At 44.9% G+C, this 16281-nt stretch overlaps 1 protein-coding gene across 1 annotated transcript; it reads left to right on the top strand.

Moving 5' to 3' along the window:
- Positions 1-7852: 7852 nt before the first annotated feature.
- RIPPLY1 (ripply transcriptional repressor 1) lies at positions 7853-10378 on the top strand (the record flags this gene model as incomplete). The annotated part of the gene is made up of 4 exons (XM_079765622.1): positions 7853-8007; positions 8937-8991; positions 9619-9683; positions 10225-10378. 4 exons carry the CDS (start codon positions 7853-7855, stop codon positions 10376-10378), a joined length of 429 nt encoding a protein of 142 aa, XP_079621748.1.
- Positions 10379-16281: the final 5903 nt, after the last annotated feature.

The following is a 16281-nucleotide window of genomic DNA, read 5'->3' as shown; positions in this document are numbered from 1 at the left end:
CCGGCTTCCCTCTGGCACCCGGGACCCGGGGTTTGCTCTGGCCCTGCCTTCTTCCGGAAGGACATCTGGAATGACATCCAGTCTATTTAGCATATTACCCTTTTATTATTATAGATGTGTCAGGCTGAACAATCTTTCATATAACTCTTTCATTAAATCTTCATTACAACCCCGTGAAGCATGGACCATTATTATCTCATTTCACAAAAGGGAAAACTAAGAAATGAGAGGTTAAATAATTTGCCCCAGGCCACACAGATACATGTTGAAGCTGGGACACACATCAAACTTTATTTCTAGAGACCAAGCTTTTTCACTTTAAGGTCTACTTCAGAAATACAGACATTCGATGATAAGGACCTGAGATAGAGTGGTAGTTAAACCACTCTATAGCAATGGCTAGTGAGGGCTGAGTCAAGAGTTGTCATGAAGGAAGGAAGCACTGAAAGAAATACCAGCTGCCTCTATTTACAGATGGGGCCCAGAACCAGAGCAATGGTGATGGCTATGGTAGAGATTTGCTCTGGTTGTGGCACCAGTCACCCACTTCCCGTGGCCCCTTTTGCAATCTGCCTAACTCCATAGCAGCACCTGGCCCCTAAGTGGGGCACCTGGAGCAATTGCCAAATGGACCATACCCTCCACACAGCTGTATTCTAAAATCTCATAGAGTGTTGAATTAAAACACTGAATTCCAATCTCAGATCTTTTATTCACCAGCAATTTGGTAAGTCACTTAATTGCTCTGTTTCCTGCTCGTCTTTAAATGGGAGCAATAATAGTACTTCTTAGGATTTTCATAAGGAGCAAATGAAACAATAAGGTCAGAAAGTGCTTAGCACAGTGACTGGCACATTGTAAGCACTCAATTAATGTTATTTATTTCTGTTGTGGTGGTTGTTATTCTTATTAGTCAATATCTACCCCCCAGGAAGATGGCTGCCACTAGTTATCAATACTTAGGCAGGATCAGCAGGATGCCAATACTAAAAAGAGAAGAGAATGGCCCTGGTTGGATGGCTCAGTTTGTTGGAGCGTGGTCCCATACACCAAAAGGTTGCAGGTTCGATTCCCGATCAGGGCACATACCCAGGTTTTGGGTTTGATCCGGGTTGGGGTGTGTATGGGAGACAACTAATCGATGTTTCTCTCTCACATCATTGTTTCTCTCTCTCTCTCCCCACCCCCACTGCCTTCCCCTCTCTTCTTCTCTTTCTCAAATCAATTTTTAAAAAACCAAACATAAAAAGAGAAGAGAATGTACTGAAAACTCTGCATCACTCTGTCTTCCCATGACTTCAGGCCAGGCTGAGAAAGGAGGATGAGTCAGAGCAGAGGGGCTGGAGAGACTGGGTAGAGGAACCCGGGATGGGGCTGGCTGGATTAAACTGGGGCAGAGAAGAAGCCTGGCTAGGAGTGACCTTCCCAGGCACCTTACCTCCTACCCTTCCTGCTTCCCCAGAGCACTGTTTTTCTAGGCCCCTACCGTCCTAATGAGGAGCAAATGGGGAGCTGCGAGGGGCCCTGCCAAGAATCCCGCACCACATGCACCACAGCCCTGGCTCAAATGGTGGGCTAAGAGTCAAGAGGGTGCAGGCAGAGAGCTGACCCAGCAACAAACTGTTCTCCAGAGGAGACCCCCCCCCCCTATCCCAGGAACGCAAAGGGCTGGGTCCAAGACTTGGCACATTTGGGACATTTGGACTTGAGGGCAGAGGTCCCGGCACCATTTGCTATTTTTGTTTTGGGGACAGGCTTGGGTCCGGGAGAGAATCTTCCCCTTTCCTCCTTTTTCAGTGCAGATCCTGCCTTGCTTCCTGCCCCCATCTGGCCCCTATAGTGGCCTGTTAATCCTCCTGTCCCCAATTACAGGGCCTCTTACTCAAAAGGTAGAGGCTGGAGGGAAAGAGTAAGACCTCCTTTCTCAAGGTGAGAGCAGAACCTGTTCTGGGACTTTCAACCGGGTATTCTAAAGCCTTCTCCATCTGTTTCCTGCTGGCCTAGGCTCTCACTGTTCCCTGGACAGCCCGCTCTCTTCACTGGCCCCCAGTGGCAGTGCAGTGCAGTGTAGTGATTGAGAGCACAGAGACTACCTGGGTTCAAATCTTAGCCTTGTCACTTTTAGCTCTGTGACCTTGGGCAAGTACCTTAATCTCATCTATAAAATGAGGCTTGTTATCGGGTTTTCCTCAGAGGTTTGTTTGTGAGACTTAATTTAATCCATGCAAAATGCTTAGAACAGTGCCTGGTACATAAATGTTTAACAAATGTTCTCTCCTCTTACTATCTGCTTCTGTGCCAGTTCTCCCTGCCAGGATTACATTTCCCCTTCTCACTGCCTACTTAAGCCCAGCTCAGCTCAATCACCCTCCTCCATGAGGTCTCCCTGGCATTACATGTTCTTCTAACCTCTGTTACACTGGCCGTGAAACTAGACCCATTTTGAGAGCAAGGACTGTGACATGAAAAGCACCGACTAAATGAATGACAAAATAACATCTAGTCCCCCTAAGGCAATAAAATTTTGTAACTGGAACCCACAGTAGGAATATATTTTACAGCATGTCCTAGTACATGCATTTGTGTATCTTTAAATCTAGATCTAGATCTAGATATATGACTAAAACAAAAGTTTCACAGAACAATATGTGCCCTTACCACATGTGATTCGCTCTTCTATTTGTTGTTCATTCATTTTGTTAAATGCTGGTTGCAACCCACTAAATTGATTCTAAGCCCTGCCATCAGTTATAAACTATAGTGTTCTCTGTGATAAGCCCTGTACAGGGTAGGCTTTAGAGCTTCAGAAGCCCTGAACCCTCAAAAGATCAGAGTGCAGGTCAAGTCAAGTGTGGAGGGCATTGGAGGCAAAAGACTGGAGGAGTAAGCTGGGCTTAGACAACAAAAGGCTTCAGTTGCCACACAAAGGAGTTTGGACATTTTCTATAGGCAATTAGGATTCACTGGAAGATTTTTAAGTACAGGAGGACCCTACTTAGTTTTTAGAAAGATCACTGGGGTGGCTGTGAGGATGGATTGGAAAGGCCAAGTCAAGGATAAGGGAACATATCTGGAAGCTGTTTCAGGCATCCACATGAGAGAGGACAGATGAAGCTATAATTGAAGAAACAACTGGGAGAGTGGGGAGCACAAAGTTGACAGATGTAAGAAATAGTGAAGACTACAAACATTAGGGCTTGGTGGCTGAGGTTTTTAGCTAGACTGATTAGGCCAATGTGCTGGTTACCAAGGCAAGTACAGAGGAGATTTGTGGGGTAGGGGGAACAGTTTCATTTTGGAGTGAGTTTGAGATACCTATTGAAAGAATTTTAGGCTGGAAACATAATTCTCATATATATCTTATTTATTTCAGAGAGGAAGGGATGAGAGGGAGAGAGAGATAGAAACATCAATGATGAGAGAGAATCATTGGCTGCCTCCAGCTCGTCCCCCAATGGGGATTGAGCCCGCAACCCCAGTATATGCCCTGACCAGGAATTGAACCCTGATCTCCTGGTTCATATATTGATGCTCAACCACTGAGCAACACTGGCTGTGCTGGAAACATAATTCTCAATCTTTCATTCAATACATGTTAATGAGACAGACTTAAAGAAACTAACATTTTATTTTTACATCAAAGAAGTAGAAATAAAGTAACACCCATCATTGCCATTATTTTGAAAAAGAATATTTTGCCACCCAAAAAATAAGGAAAGCATAATATTTTTAAAAAATATGTTTTTATTGATTTTTAGAGAGAGTGGAAGGGAGAGGGAAAGAAAGATAGAAACATCAATGAGAGAGAAACATCATCAATAAGCTGCCTCTTGCTCGAGCCTGAAACCTGGGCATGTGTCCTGACCAGGAATCAAACTCTGACCTTTTGGTTCATGGGTTAACGCTCAACCACTGAGTCACACCAGCCAGTCAGAAGGCATAATCTTAAAATAAAGTGCAGTCCTTTATAATTGAATACATTTAGATTATTGAAAAAATACATTTGATGTTTTCCCCATTTTGCTGTGACCTATTGAAAACATCACTGTGTATCATCCTGATTTGTGGACTATAATTGAGAACCACAGATTTGAGGAATGGGCAAAAGAGAGGTCAGCAGAAGAGATTGAGAGGAATGGTTCCAGAAGTAGGAGGAAAACCAGGAGAGGGTGATCATTGAAGCTAAGAGAGGAAGGAGACTTTCAGAAATGAGGACTTGGCCAATAGTGTCTTTTGCCACCCAGAGTTCAAAGAGATCATTGAATTTGGCAATTAGGAGGTCATTGGTGACCTTTGATAGTGCCCTTACACTAAGAGGATGGGGCTGGGGCCAAATTGCAGTAGTTTGAGCTGCGAATGGAAAGTTGGGAAAAGTGGCAATTTAGAATTTAGGCTCTACTTTCAACAAATTTGAGGGAAAAGGAAAGAAAAGAGAGATGGGAGGGGGAGAGAGAGAAAGATATTATTCAGAGAGAGAAAGAGAGCAAGTTAGGCAAGCAAGAGAACACATCTGAGCAGGGAGGGGGCTTGCTCTGGGAGATAACAGAAAAAGGTATTTTTATAATCAGAAGAGAAACTGAACTTTTTTCTGAAGAGAAGGGGCATGTCTGAAGGAAGGGTCCAGAGAAAGAGGGTGGATGAGGTCAAGGCCCATGGGGAAGGGATAAGCCTTTAAAAGAGGGAAGAGGGGTACCTTGTCCCTGAGAAGGGGGGGCTGGAGTGGAAGGAAGTTAGAAAGGCATATCAATTTTTGGGTGGTGGGGTAGGGCACTGAGGTAATTAATGCTTGAAGGCCTCTGTTTTCTCAGGGAAGTGGGAGGAGAGGTTGTTCCATGTAAGAGAGGGGTGGGGCTCCCACTTATGCCTAGCAACATTTGCAGGCCTTAAATCCTTTAGGCTGGGGAGAGGCCAGTGGCTTTATCTCCCACAAGCTGAATGTGGCTGAGAAAATTCTTAGAAAGTAGCAAGACGGAGCAGTTGTGTAGGGGGAACAAAGAACCATGGAGATAGGCCCGAAGGCTATGGGGACTCCAGGAAAGCATGCAGAGTGCTGTTGTGGGGGGAATCCTGAGACCTGCTGCTCAGGGGAGTAAAGGGTCTGGACAGCCCCAATCGTGAAGGATTGTGGCTGAATGAACACAAGTTCAAGGTGGGAGCTGGCATGGCTATGTCTGATTGGGAATGAGCCCTGGGATCAGGAGTAATGTTTACCTGTGCCCCTTTTCCCTCTTCCCTCTTGCCTATTTTCAGAGAACATGGCCACCTAGAGATCAAAAAGTTCCCAGGGTGTGTCAGTAGTTCCATTCCTTACACCCTCACTTGCCATCTCCTAGCCCAATCTTTTCAATCTGGCTTCCTCTCTCAGCCTCCTTTCTCATTTGAATCAGTGATGCAGTTTAAGCAAATACTCATCTTCTGTAGGTAAATTTAGCAATAACCCTCAGAGATTGATAGAAACTTGGGCTCCCAGCAGCCTTCATTTTCTCCCCAAAGATTTTCCTCTCCAGGATCCAGGATCTGGTCTGCACTTACACAGTTCAGGGACAGAGAGCTTACCCCATTTCACAACATATAATAAACCTCTGTTTATTAAGGGCCGGCACAGTGCCAGGCCCTTGGGTTAGGTGGTGGCTGGGCTGTTAAAAAGTTTTCCTTTGATTGAGCCAAAAATGTGTCTCCCTGTAGCTTCCACCCTAGGCCTCCACCCTGTCCTTTGAAGTCACACAGAACAAGTATAACCCCATTGCAGTCTAATCCTCAGATATTGAAAATGGCTGAGATTTTTCCGAGAGTTTTCTCTCTTTTGTGGATAAGAATTTCTTTCTTTTTATTTTTATGTCATTACTTATTATTGCCCAAATAATATTAGGTCTTATGGAACTTTTTAGAAAATTCAGAAAAGCATAGAGAAGGAAGTAAAGATCTACCATATCTTACTCCCAAAACCAACCAGTTACATTCTTCTTTCTTTTAACCAGTCTTTTTTATTTTTCCTGCACTCTGTATATTCTACAATTTTTCCTTACCAAAATGTGATCCTGCTATGAGTTATATTGTAGAGGCTTCTTTTTTCTCTCTTCAATACATTGACTTTTCCCCAATCTTCTACCAAGTCAATTTTAATACAAAATTGTATAACTGTTCAATGATTTATTTAACCAGCTTTCTAAAATGAGACATTTAGGTTGTTTCCAATTTTCCTTTTTTGTAAAGAACACAGTGGGTCTGGAATTTGAAGTGAGGTGGAGGTAGGGGGGTAGGTGAACAGAGAAAAGAGGAGCCCTCCAGTCATATTATTATTCATCCTATTTTAGCACCTGATTTTTTTCACTTTCTCTGTGCATAATTATACTTCTAGAACATGATTGTGAGTGCCTGCTTAGTATTCAGTTGCAAGGACTTACTCTAATTAATCTAACCAGTTTCCTATTATTGGACATTTGAGGTTGTTTCTAATTTTTCACCATTACAAACCTGACTGTAATGAATATCCAAGAAGCTAAATTCGTTATGGTGCACTGGACACTGAGGTCAGGAAGAATATTTTTGGACTTCCAAAGCACAAGGAGCCTGCCAGTAGTTGTAACTGGAAGCTTTTTGTCTAAAGCTCAGAAGACTGGCTAAGGCCAAGGGCTGTGCTCAAGCCTCTAGGCTTGCCTGGGGTCAGTACCCATTTACCCAGCCCCCGTCACAGAGTGTTCAGGCTGCAGGGACTTTTGGGACCACTGGGCTCACACCCTCCTCTCACATGTGAGGGAAGTGAAAGCCATGGAACCAGGGATAGTCCTTCGGCAGCTTAATAGCTGGGCAAAACTCTGCCTCTCCCAGCATCCTGGCTCCTGAGCTCTAAAATTTGGAATCTGGCCCTAACTGGTTTGGCTCAGTGGCTAGAGCGTCGGCCTGCGGACTGAAGGGTCCCGGGTTCTATTCCAGTCAAGGGCATGTACCCTGGTTGCGGGCACATCCCCAGTAGGGGGTGTGCAGGAGGCAGCTGGTCGATGTTTCTCTCTCATCGATGTTTCTGGCTCTCTATCCCTCTCCCTTCCTCTCTGTAAAAAAGTCAATAAAATATATTAAAAAATAAATAAATAAAATAAAATTTGGAATCTGACCTGGAAGCCCTGACAATGCTGCCTGCATTCCTTTACCGAACCACTTACTGCTGAGGCTGGAAAGGGGATTCTGACACTTTTGCAAATGAGCTAGCCAGTAAAGAGGAGGGCATGGGAGGAAACTTGAGGTTTAACCCAAGGGCAACTATACCTGCTCCACCCAGAACCTCCTTTTTTCCTAATCCAGGTGGTATGCTTGGTGGCAACCACCCTGTATCAGGTGCACCTGGCAAATATATTTGGAGTTTGAGCTGAAATAACGGGTGACTTCCTCACTCTCCTTAGCCAGTCAACTGTCCTTCTTGTTGGGAACAAGCTGTGCTAAAGGCCTGTCTGTCCAGCCTTCTGTGCCTGACAACTTTCTGTGGTTTCAGATACTAATGAGCTTCCCACCTTTTCCCCCTGCGGCTTTGCTGCTGCCTGGGGTATTCACACAAATGGTGTGTGATTTGCCCCTTCTGTGTTTTTCTTTCTTAGTTAGAGGTAAAGATAGCCTCCCACCCCCCACTGACTCTCTGTTTATTCAACTGGGAGAGATTTCACACCCAGGAACCCAGTTCTCCCTCCTTCAGTGCTTTTCTTAAATCTTCACCCCCCTTCTATCCCCCACCTCTGTACTTCCCTGAATAATTTATGAGTCCAGGCAGGTCTTATAAAGGGTCAACCAGGAAAGGCCAAGAGTGCAGCAGGTTCTGAGAAATATAAGCCCTCACAGCTTGCCTGGTCTTGACACCCTAAGAATGGATCCTTCTGCTCCCACTGCTGCTGCTGCCCCTGTCCCAGCCCTGGCCCTAAGCGTAGCTCCAGCTCTAGCACAGGCTCCCCTGGCACTGCCTGGCTTGTTAAGCCCATCACCCCTTTCTTTCCCTGGACAAGAAGTAGATGAGAGTGAAAGGTAAGTGGAACTTGGCCTTTGGCAACCTGAACTTTGGCTTTAGTGGGTTTCCTGGGAAAGGAAGGAAAATGAGATGTCCAAGGTGGCCCTGTGCTCTGTGAAGGACAAAAAAAAGGCAAAGGCCTCATAGCCCTCAGAAACCATCCCCTCCACATCTTGGCTGGAATATCTCAACTGACTTTTCACCTCACTAATCCCTCTGGGTGACAGGAGGGGACTTGGGGACAGTGGGCATTGCCAAAGCTGAAAGCTGAGCAGCCAGGCCCTCATGGGTAAAGTTGCTCAGTCAACTGAGAGGCACACAGGAGAATGCTATGAAACCTGGGTTTAACATGACCTAGGCTGCACATGGAGGGAAATAGGGCCAAAATCCCAAGAGGCCTTTGACTGGGGGAGTGTCTATTTCCTGACCACACTATAAGATTTCTATTTGCTTTCCCCCTACTTCTGGAAGTCCAGTGGGGAAGCAGTTGGCCCAGGAATATTTCTGGCCCCTTTCCCCATCCCAGGAAGGTGGGAGGACTCTGACCTCTGTTGCTTGGAGCAGGAGGTAGGGGGTAAGATATTCTCCACCCAACCCTCATTCATTCTTCCAAATATTTAAGGAATTCAACAAATATTTACTGAAATGCCTACTGTGTACCAGGCACTGTGGTAGGTGTTAGGGATCCAGATATGATCAAACATAAATCTGCCCTTAAGAAGCTCAAAGGCAAGTAAACAGTTACAAAACTGTGATAAGAGTAATGATAACATTGTTGAAGCAGAGAAGAAGGGATCTGTCCTGACCTGGGCTCAGGTTCCTGAGGAAAGGCTTCCTGAAGTAGATGGCATCCAAGTCAAGTGTTTTTAGAGGCCTTTTTGTTATCTCAGGGAGTCTACTTTCCAGTCTCCTTCCTCCACTGACAGATCTCTCCTCTATGTCCTAGAGGGGCTTATCTTTGGAGACCCTGGCTGTGCTCTACAAATGATCCCCCAAGGCAGGTGAGGAAACTTGTGGATTTGGTAAGTTTGAGCCCCTGTTACACATGTTTGCATGTAGCCACTTGCATTCACATTGACCAGGTCCCTTCCCAGAGAGCCCCTGATCTCAGTCCAGGTCTGCAGATGTGGGAAACCATCTTTGCAGCCTTGCTCACATTTGATTCTCACAACAGCTCTAGAAGGAGGGCAGACCTGAGGTTTCTGTGCAATTTAAAGATAAAGAGACTGAGGCCCAAAGTAGGGGAGGGTATGAGCAGGCTCCAAAGCTAGGCTATGATAGAACTGCTGCTAGAATCCTGGTTTCCTGGCACTTAGCCCCAGTGTTCTTCCCCCACCCCTGCCCCCAAATCTTTGCTGCTCCAGTAGAACTCTGTCCCCTGGACAGTCTCCAAACATGTGTTAGTACAGGGACAGGAAAGTTAACAAACCCCAGGACTCTGTCCACTAGCTTTTCAACCAGAACCAGGACAGACCCCTTTGGTGGGGGTGGGGGCAAGAGCTGGACCCCAGAGATGTCTAAGGTCTCTTTCTAGATCATCTTACCTGCAGGTTTCTGACCCCTGATACAGAGGAGGCAGTTATCTTGCCATGTACTTTGAGCCACATGCTAGCTTTTCCTTTGAACAGGCCACTGGTGGGGCAACAAGTGCTGAGGTCACCAAAGCTGACTCCAAGTTCCATCACCCTGTCAGGTAAGCTTCTGGCACCAAGCTCATAACTTTACATAGGTTCATTAGCTCTTCAAATCCTCACAACAGCCTTGTGTATCAGGAGGAGGGAGGCACTGCTATGATCACTATTTCATAAACCAGAAAACTGAAGCCCAGAGAGGTTAGGAACTTTGCCAAGGTTGCCTTCCCTGGAGGCATTGTCAATGATTCCTAAGAATGAGCCTTTATGATAGATCAGTGAAAGAACCTTAGTAGGACACAGGGGAAATCTACATAATTCTTGGGTAGAGGCCTTCTGAGGTGAGGATGAAATCAGTGTCAGAACTGATAGATGCTGGGGTTGCAGATCCCCAAAGTTATAGGCCCACCATATGTTACCTTTCTGCCTGGAGCCATTTTGCAACAATTCAGAAAATCCTGTTACATAGCTCTCTTTCTCTCTCACACCATTATTGTGGGTAGGACAAGGAGTTTAGGATCTGGCTTCCTCCATGGTCCTACTAACCCTCTGTACATATGAGACCTGTCTAAGGTAGGGGCCATGTTTCTTCTCTATCCACAGGCTCTTCTGGCCTAAATCCCGCTCCTTCGACTACCTGTACAGTTATGGGGAGATTTTACTGCAGAACTTTCCTGTCCAGGCAACCATCAATCTGTATGAAGACTCAGACAGTGAAGAGGAGGAGGAGGAGGATGAAGAAGAGGAGGAGGACTAAGAAGAAAAAGGAGAAAAGGAGGAGAAAAAGGAGGCAAATAAAAAGGGGCCAGAGCCCTGACTGGTTTGGCTCAGTGGATAGAGCATCAGCCTGCGGACTGAAGGGTCCCAGGTTCGATTCCAGTCAAGGGCATGTACCTTGGTTGCGGGCACATCCCCAGCGGGGTGTGTGCAGGAGGCAGCTGATGGATGTTTCTCTCTCATCGATGTTTCTAACTCTCTATCCCTCTCTGTAAAAAATCAATAAAATATGAAAAAAAGGGGGCCAGAAGGGTGTGTGAGGATACTAGGGTCAGTACCACACAGAGTCACAAGTCATCCTCCTTCCCCATCCCTTACCTGTTCAAACTGAGCCAGAGTCTGATTAGGGTTTCATATGCCTGGCAAGGCTCCAGGGCATCGATTAGCCAGGAATCTCCAGGCGCAGCTCTCTGGATTGAAAGTTGGGTCCTCAAGTACCAACTTACCCTGGCTATATCCAACTGGACTGTGAGTACAGGTCTCTGGCATCTCATTGTCTGGGTTGCTGTTGTGTTGACAGTGGGAGGGTACAAGTGGCTATAGGGGAAGGAAGATCTGCTTTCTGAAGCCCCCAGGAAGCAGATCAGAACAAAGCATGCCCATGTAGAGGGGAACAGTCACTCTTCAGGGCTCTTTGACTCCCCAGCCTTCCAGGTGGCCACATAGTCCTGTCTCCCTGTGGAAAAATTGACTTCAGGCTTCACCTCCAGGGATACAAACACCATGTTTAAATGGAGTTGAAATGCTTTTATGATGGGCCTTGCAACAAGAAGGAGGACATCTAGAGAATCAGCTTGCTTTGGGGACCTACCCTCATTTTGGCTGCTATCAGCTGGGGTCTCTGTTGGCATGAGATGAATCAGGAGAAAAATAAACTAGATGATGTTTGTCTTTTCCCTGTAACTGCTGATTTCTTAACTGAACTCTGTTCATGTTGTGAAGCCATGGGCACAGGGTCAGAGACCAGCTCAAGGCCAATTCTTGCTCTATCTAAGGTCAGTTTACAGATGGAGATGTAGGGCCAGAGGCCCCAGCACAGGCCAGGCCCTCTATGTCAACTTGTGAAATCAGGTTAGATTAAACTTCAAAGACACAATGGAAAGGGGGCAAAAAGGCCCCCAAAATGTAGCTTGAAAATTGGGAATAGGACTATGAGTTGGGGTAGGGGGGTGAGAGATTTCAGCCTTGGAAATGAGTGTGTGCATATGGGGAGGAGAGCTTAGGGGCTACTCAGTCCTATCAGTTTTACTTCCACAGTTCAGGCTCTCATGCCTTGCCCCTATCCCAAGTACTCGTCAGGTAATTTTCATGCCTCAGCATGGTCCTCTGCAATTCATCCTCCACAGTAGCCACCATATCAGATCATGTTGCACCCCTGCTTAAAGGCCTACTATGGCTCTTCATTGCCTCACCAATAGTTGAAAACTTCTCCTTTAAAAAAAATCACAGATCCTCTTGAGAATCTATTTCCTCTCTACTCATATATTCACAAAACAATTCCTTAACTTGATATTCCAAGCTGTCTAATTGTTCGGTTGTTGCCTATCTCTCTTTAAATTTTTTTAAAATTAAAATGCAGTTGACATACAATACTATATTAGTTTCAGGTGTACAAAATTGTGATTTGACATTTATCTACCTTACAATGTGATCACCACAATAAGTCTAGTACCCATCTGACACCATACAAAATTATCACAATATTACTGACTATTTCCCCCATGGTGTACACTATATCCTGTGACTTATTTTATAACTGGAAGTTTGAATCTCTTATTCTTCACTTGTCTGTCTCTTCAGACTCATCTCCCAACACTTGAAACCTATGCTGCCTGTCCTTGAATGTGTCATGCTTTCTTTCACGTCTGTAGCTTTAAGTCTATGATTGGAATGCTCTTCCACTTTTACCTGTATGAAAAACTCCTATTCAACCAATAAAATTAGCTTAGACACCTCTCCTGTGAAAAGCCTCCCAGACCTCTAAGTCTAGGATGGGTGTCCCCATTACATTCAGTGCCTCCCTTGCTATAGCATCCGCCCCCTTCTTATGCAGTAAGATAGGGCTGCGTTTAATATCTCCACGTGACTTCATTGCACAGCACACTGCCTAGCACAAAGCAGGCACTCAGGAAATGTTGGGGAAAAAAACAGATAATAAGGTCCTTTTAAAGCAGTTCTTGACAGAATTTCCTCTGTTCCCTCCCTTACTGGCTTCCCATTTCTTTGCTTAGCTACAAACAGGACAGAGTAACACAGTCTGATTCAAGAATAAAATGCTAGCCATCTTTCCTTCCCTCTTCCATCAATTTGTGACAGGCTACTTCAGTTCTGAGCCCTGCTGGGATGTCCTTGAATTGGACTCAGCCTTGAGTAGGCAACCAAATTCATACAGTGGTGCCATCTATTGGTCAACATTTAACCTTATTCCTTATTACTGTCAGGCAGTTGACCTTTGACTGCTATATGGCTTTAGTTGATTCTGTTTGTGCTTGTAAGTAAAGTGAAATCTACCATGTGCTAGCTGTATGACCTTGGGCAAGTTACTTATCCACGCTGAGCCCCAGTCTCCTCATCTGTAAAATGGGGAAAATAATGACACTTCCTCTCAGGGTTGGTGTGAGTCAATGAAATAATATATGTAAAGTACTTAGCACAGCCCTCGGCACATAATAAAAGCACTCAATAAGTGGTTGCAGTCATAGTAATCATAATTGTAGTAGTGGTTTTATTCATTTTATAACAGAAATCAGCTTTATAGGCTCAAGTTAGCTAATGACTGGTTTACTCAACTAATGACTGGTTTGTCAGTCATCTCCACCTGATCTCCCTGGCACCATTTGATGGTTTATCAGTCACAGCATCTTTGCAATGTTTGCTCCTCATAAAAAAACAAAAAACAACAAAAAAAACACAAAACAGAGGCAAAATATGGCTTCTTGGGACAGAGGTTTCAAAGTTATTTTTTGTGCTTTAGCAAGAACACCCTTCCTTTGAATTGAATGTAGAAGTTCCATATACAAACCAAATAGAGCTGGAGCTGTTTTCATGGAAGCCACAATGCGGAGGGTGGGGGGACATAGAATTCCCATCATGGTGTCCTCTCTCTTGTAAACAAAGCCTCTCCATTCCCTTCTGAAGGCACCTGCCAGGGATTCCTGGATTGTGGGAAGGCTACTTGAAATCCACTGTTCCAAGGGTTAAAATATAATTGATCTGAAGTCTAATGAGGATTAGTACTTTAACATGTTCAGTGTTCCGTTTAAAATCCTTGTTTTGGGTTCTAAGCTCCCAGCATTTCATAGCTCAAAAATTGCTTCAGTCCTCTGTACACATGGTTGCTAAGTAATTGGAATTTACTGTTCTGACTAATCAGAGCCCAGTGTGAGTTACTTTGTGCTGGGTATATCCAGCCCTTATAATAACTTCAAAACCAGTGTACAAACTCAGAAGGAAAAATATCTGTGCAAAACCTAGAGTCTTTCCTCCAGGTCCATCCTAATAGTCCATCCTAGTGTCCCATACTTCAGACCCCAGCACAGATGCCTCCTGCTTCCCGCACCCCATAGTAACAGAGAGAGGGCACATTGGTTGAACATGAGGCTACATTTGAGCTGGGCCCAGCTAGAGATGGAGGGAAAAAACTTTCCAGAAAGAGGCAGCGATATGAATTCTTTCATTAATCAAATATTTATTGGGTACCTACTCTGTGCCAAGCATTAATATTATACTGATTAAGAGCATGGGCTTTGGAGGCAGAAGCACCTGGCTTCAAATCTCATATCTGCCACAATGCTGGCTCTATCCATGGGCCCACTCCCCTCAGGTCAGGTGTCAAGGTAAGCTCTCTGCGCTCAACCCTCTCACAACCAGCTCTGTAATCTCTTATCATATCACACACACACACACACACACACACACACACACACACACACACTGCACATATTCATTAAATGTCGCCTATTCTCCTTTGTCTCTGGGAAAAGAAAGCCCCCTCACCTACCCCAGTGGGTGTTACCAACCCCCACCTTTCATTCCTATCCCTAATTGTGCCTGTGTGATTGTCTAGTGGACAGTTTGTCTTCCTTCCACCCCAGGCCCCTGTTGTAAAATGTTTGCCAATCTTATTCCCAAACAAGGTTGTTAGATGGCCTGAGTTCACTCTCTTGACCTGTTTGTTACTGTGTTGTTTGTTTACTCCCAGCTGCCAAGGCTTGTGGCAACCTCTTGGCAAGCACACAAACCCAAACACAAAAGCCTGGCTTAGTAAGTAGTAGCCACAATACTCTTTGCAAGGCACTTGCTACTCATGTTACAGCCATGGATCTTCTATGGTACTGTAATCACAACAATCCTAGAAGATAGGCACAGTTATTATGCCCATTTATGAATGAGAAAAATTAGAGTTAGCAAGGTTTTTGTGCATGGGTTTGTGTGGTTGCATAGAGGTTGCTACAAGCCTTTCAAACTACAGTGTAAAACCAAAACACAATAACTAACTCCAGGCCTCTGACAGGACAGAACAGTGAACTTGTACTACCAATTTACAACAGAGGACTGGGGAGGATAGAGGACAAACGGCTCACTGGACAAACTGCAAAGTTAGGGGTGGGTGGGTAGGAGGTGATAACATCCACCGAGGTGGATGAAGGGGCTTTTCCTGTCCAGAGAAGGCTAGGCAACATGGTGGTTAGGAGTTATAACAACTGATAATTATCGAATTCTTACTATAGATTTGGGTGCATGCCTAGGAACCTTACATGGATTAATTCACTTACAATAACAACCCTGAGATATAGCTACAATTGGGGAGACTGAGGTTTTGGGTTTTATTAAAAAAACCTTGCCAAAAATCACAGAGCTGATCATCTGTAACACCTTCTAAGTGTGAGACACTTTACCTGCATTCCTCACTTTTTACTGATGATTTTTATTTTATTATTATTTTTAGACATGGTGCATTTTTTATTGTTGCTCCATGTATTTTTATTTTTTTAATCTTTATTGTTACAAGTATTACATATGTCCCCTTTTGTTGATGATTTTTAGAGAGAGAGGAAGGAAGAGGGAAACATCCATGTGAGAAACGTCGATTGGTTGCTTTTTGTACCCACCCTGACTGGGAATCAAACCCACAACCTGTTGGTGTATGGGACGATGCTCCAACTGAGTCACACTGGCCAGGGCTACCTGTATCCCTCATTTAATCCTTACAACAATCCTGAGACTTAAGTACTAGTATTATCCTCATTTTATAGATGAGAAAACAGGTTCAGGGAGGTTAAGTTCACACAATGCATAAATGGCTGAGACATGATTTGAGAGATGCCCGCATTTGCCTTAGGTTACACCAATTATAAAAATCAGGACAGCATTCAGGTTTGACTCATTCTAGAGCCCCGTGCTTTTGGAAGGTGGAATCTACAGGGCTTAGTGAAGAGTAAATCTCTTGGAGGGTAGGAGAGAAAATGTTGCAGTTCTGGCTGTAAGGAAGTGAATCAGAGGTTAGGAAGAATTCTGAACCAGGAAAAGCTGAGGGATCACTAAAAGGTGTCACCAAGAGAGGGATATTTGGGGTCCTCCTGCAGGGCAGTGGGACGCTCTCACAGAACCTGGGCTACAGTCATAGGGCTACCAGAGGAGAGGGGCACATGAGGGACTTCTGTTCCACTCTGTGGCTTCTAAGTATAATGGGCCCTGGCTGAGCATGGTGCTTCCCATCTGCAGTCTGGGCCCAGTGTGAGGAACTACCAATTGTTGAGCTCTCCCATGGTGAGCTGTTTTATGCCAAACAAGATTCAAAAGACCCAAGCAGGGTGAGTTGTGCTATTCTTATGTTTACAGATTGGAAATGGGCTCAGAAAGGTGAAGTGGGGAGGCTGGGGG

This window comes from Cnephaeus nilssonii, assembly GCF_951640355.1.
Source record: "Cnephaeus nilssonii genome assembly, chromosome: X".
Taxonomy (NCBI): Eukaryota; Metazoa; Chordata; class Mammalia; order Chiroptera; family Vespertilionidae; genus Cnephaeus; species Cnephaeus nilssonii.
The sequence above is the reverse complement of the archived record's forward strand: the minus strand, read 5'-3'. Positions and strand labels throughout refer to the sequence as shown.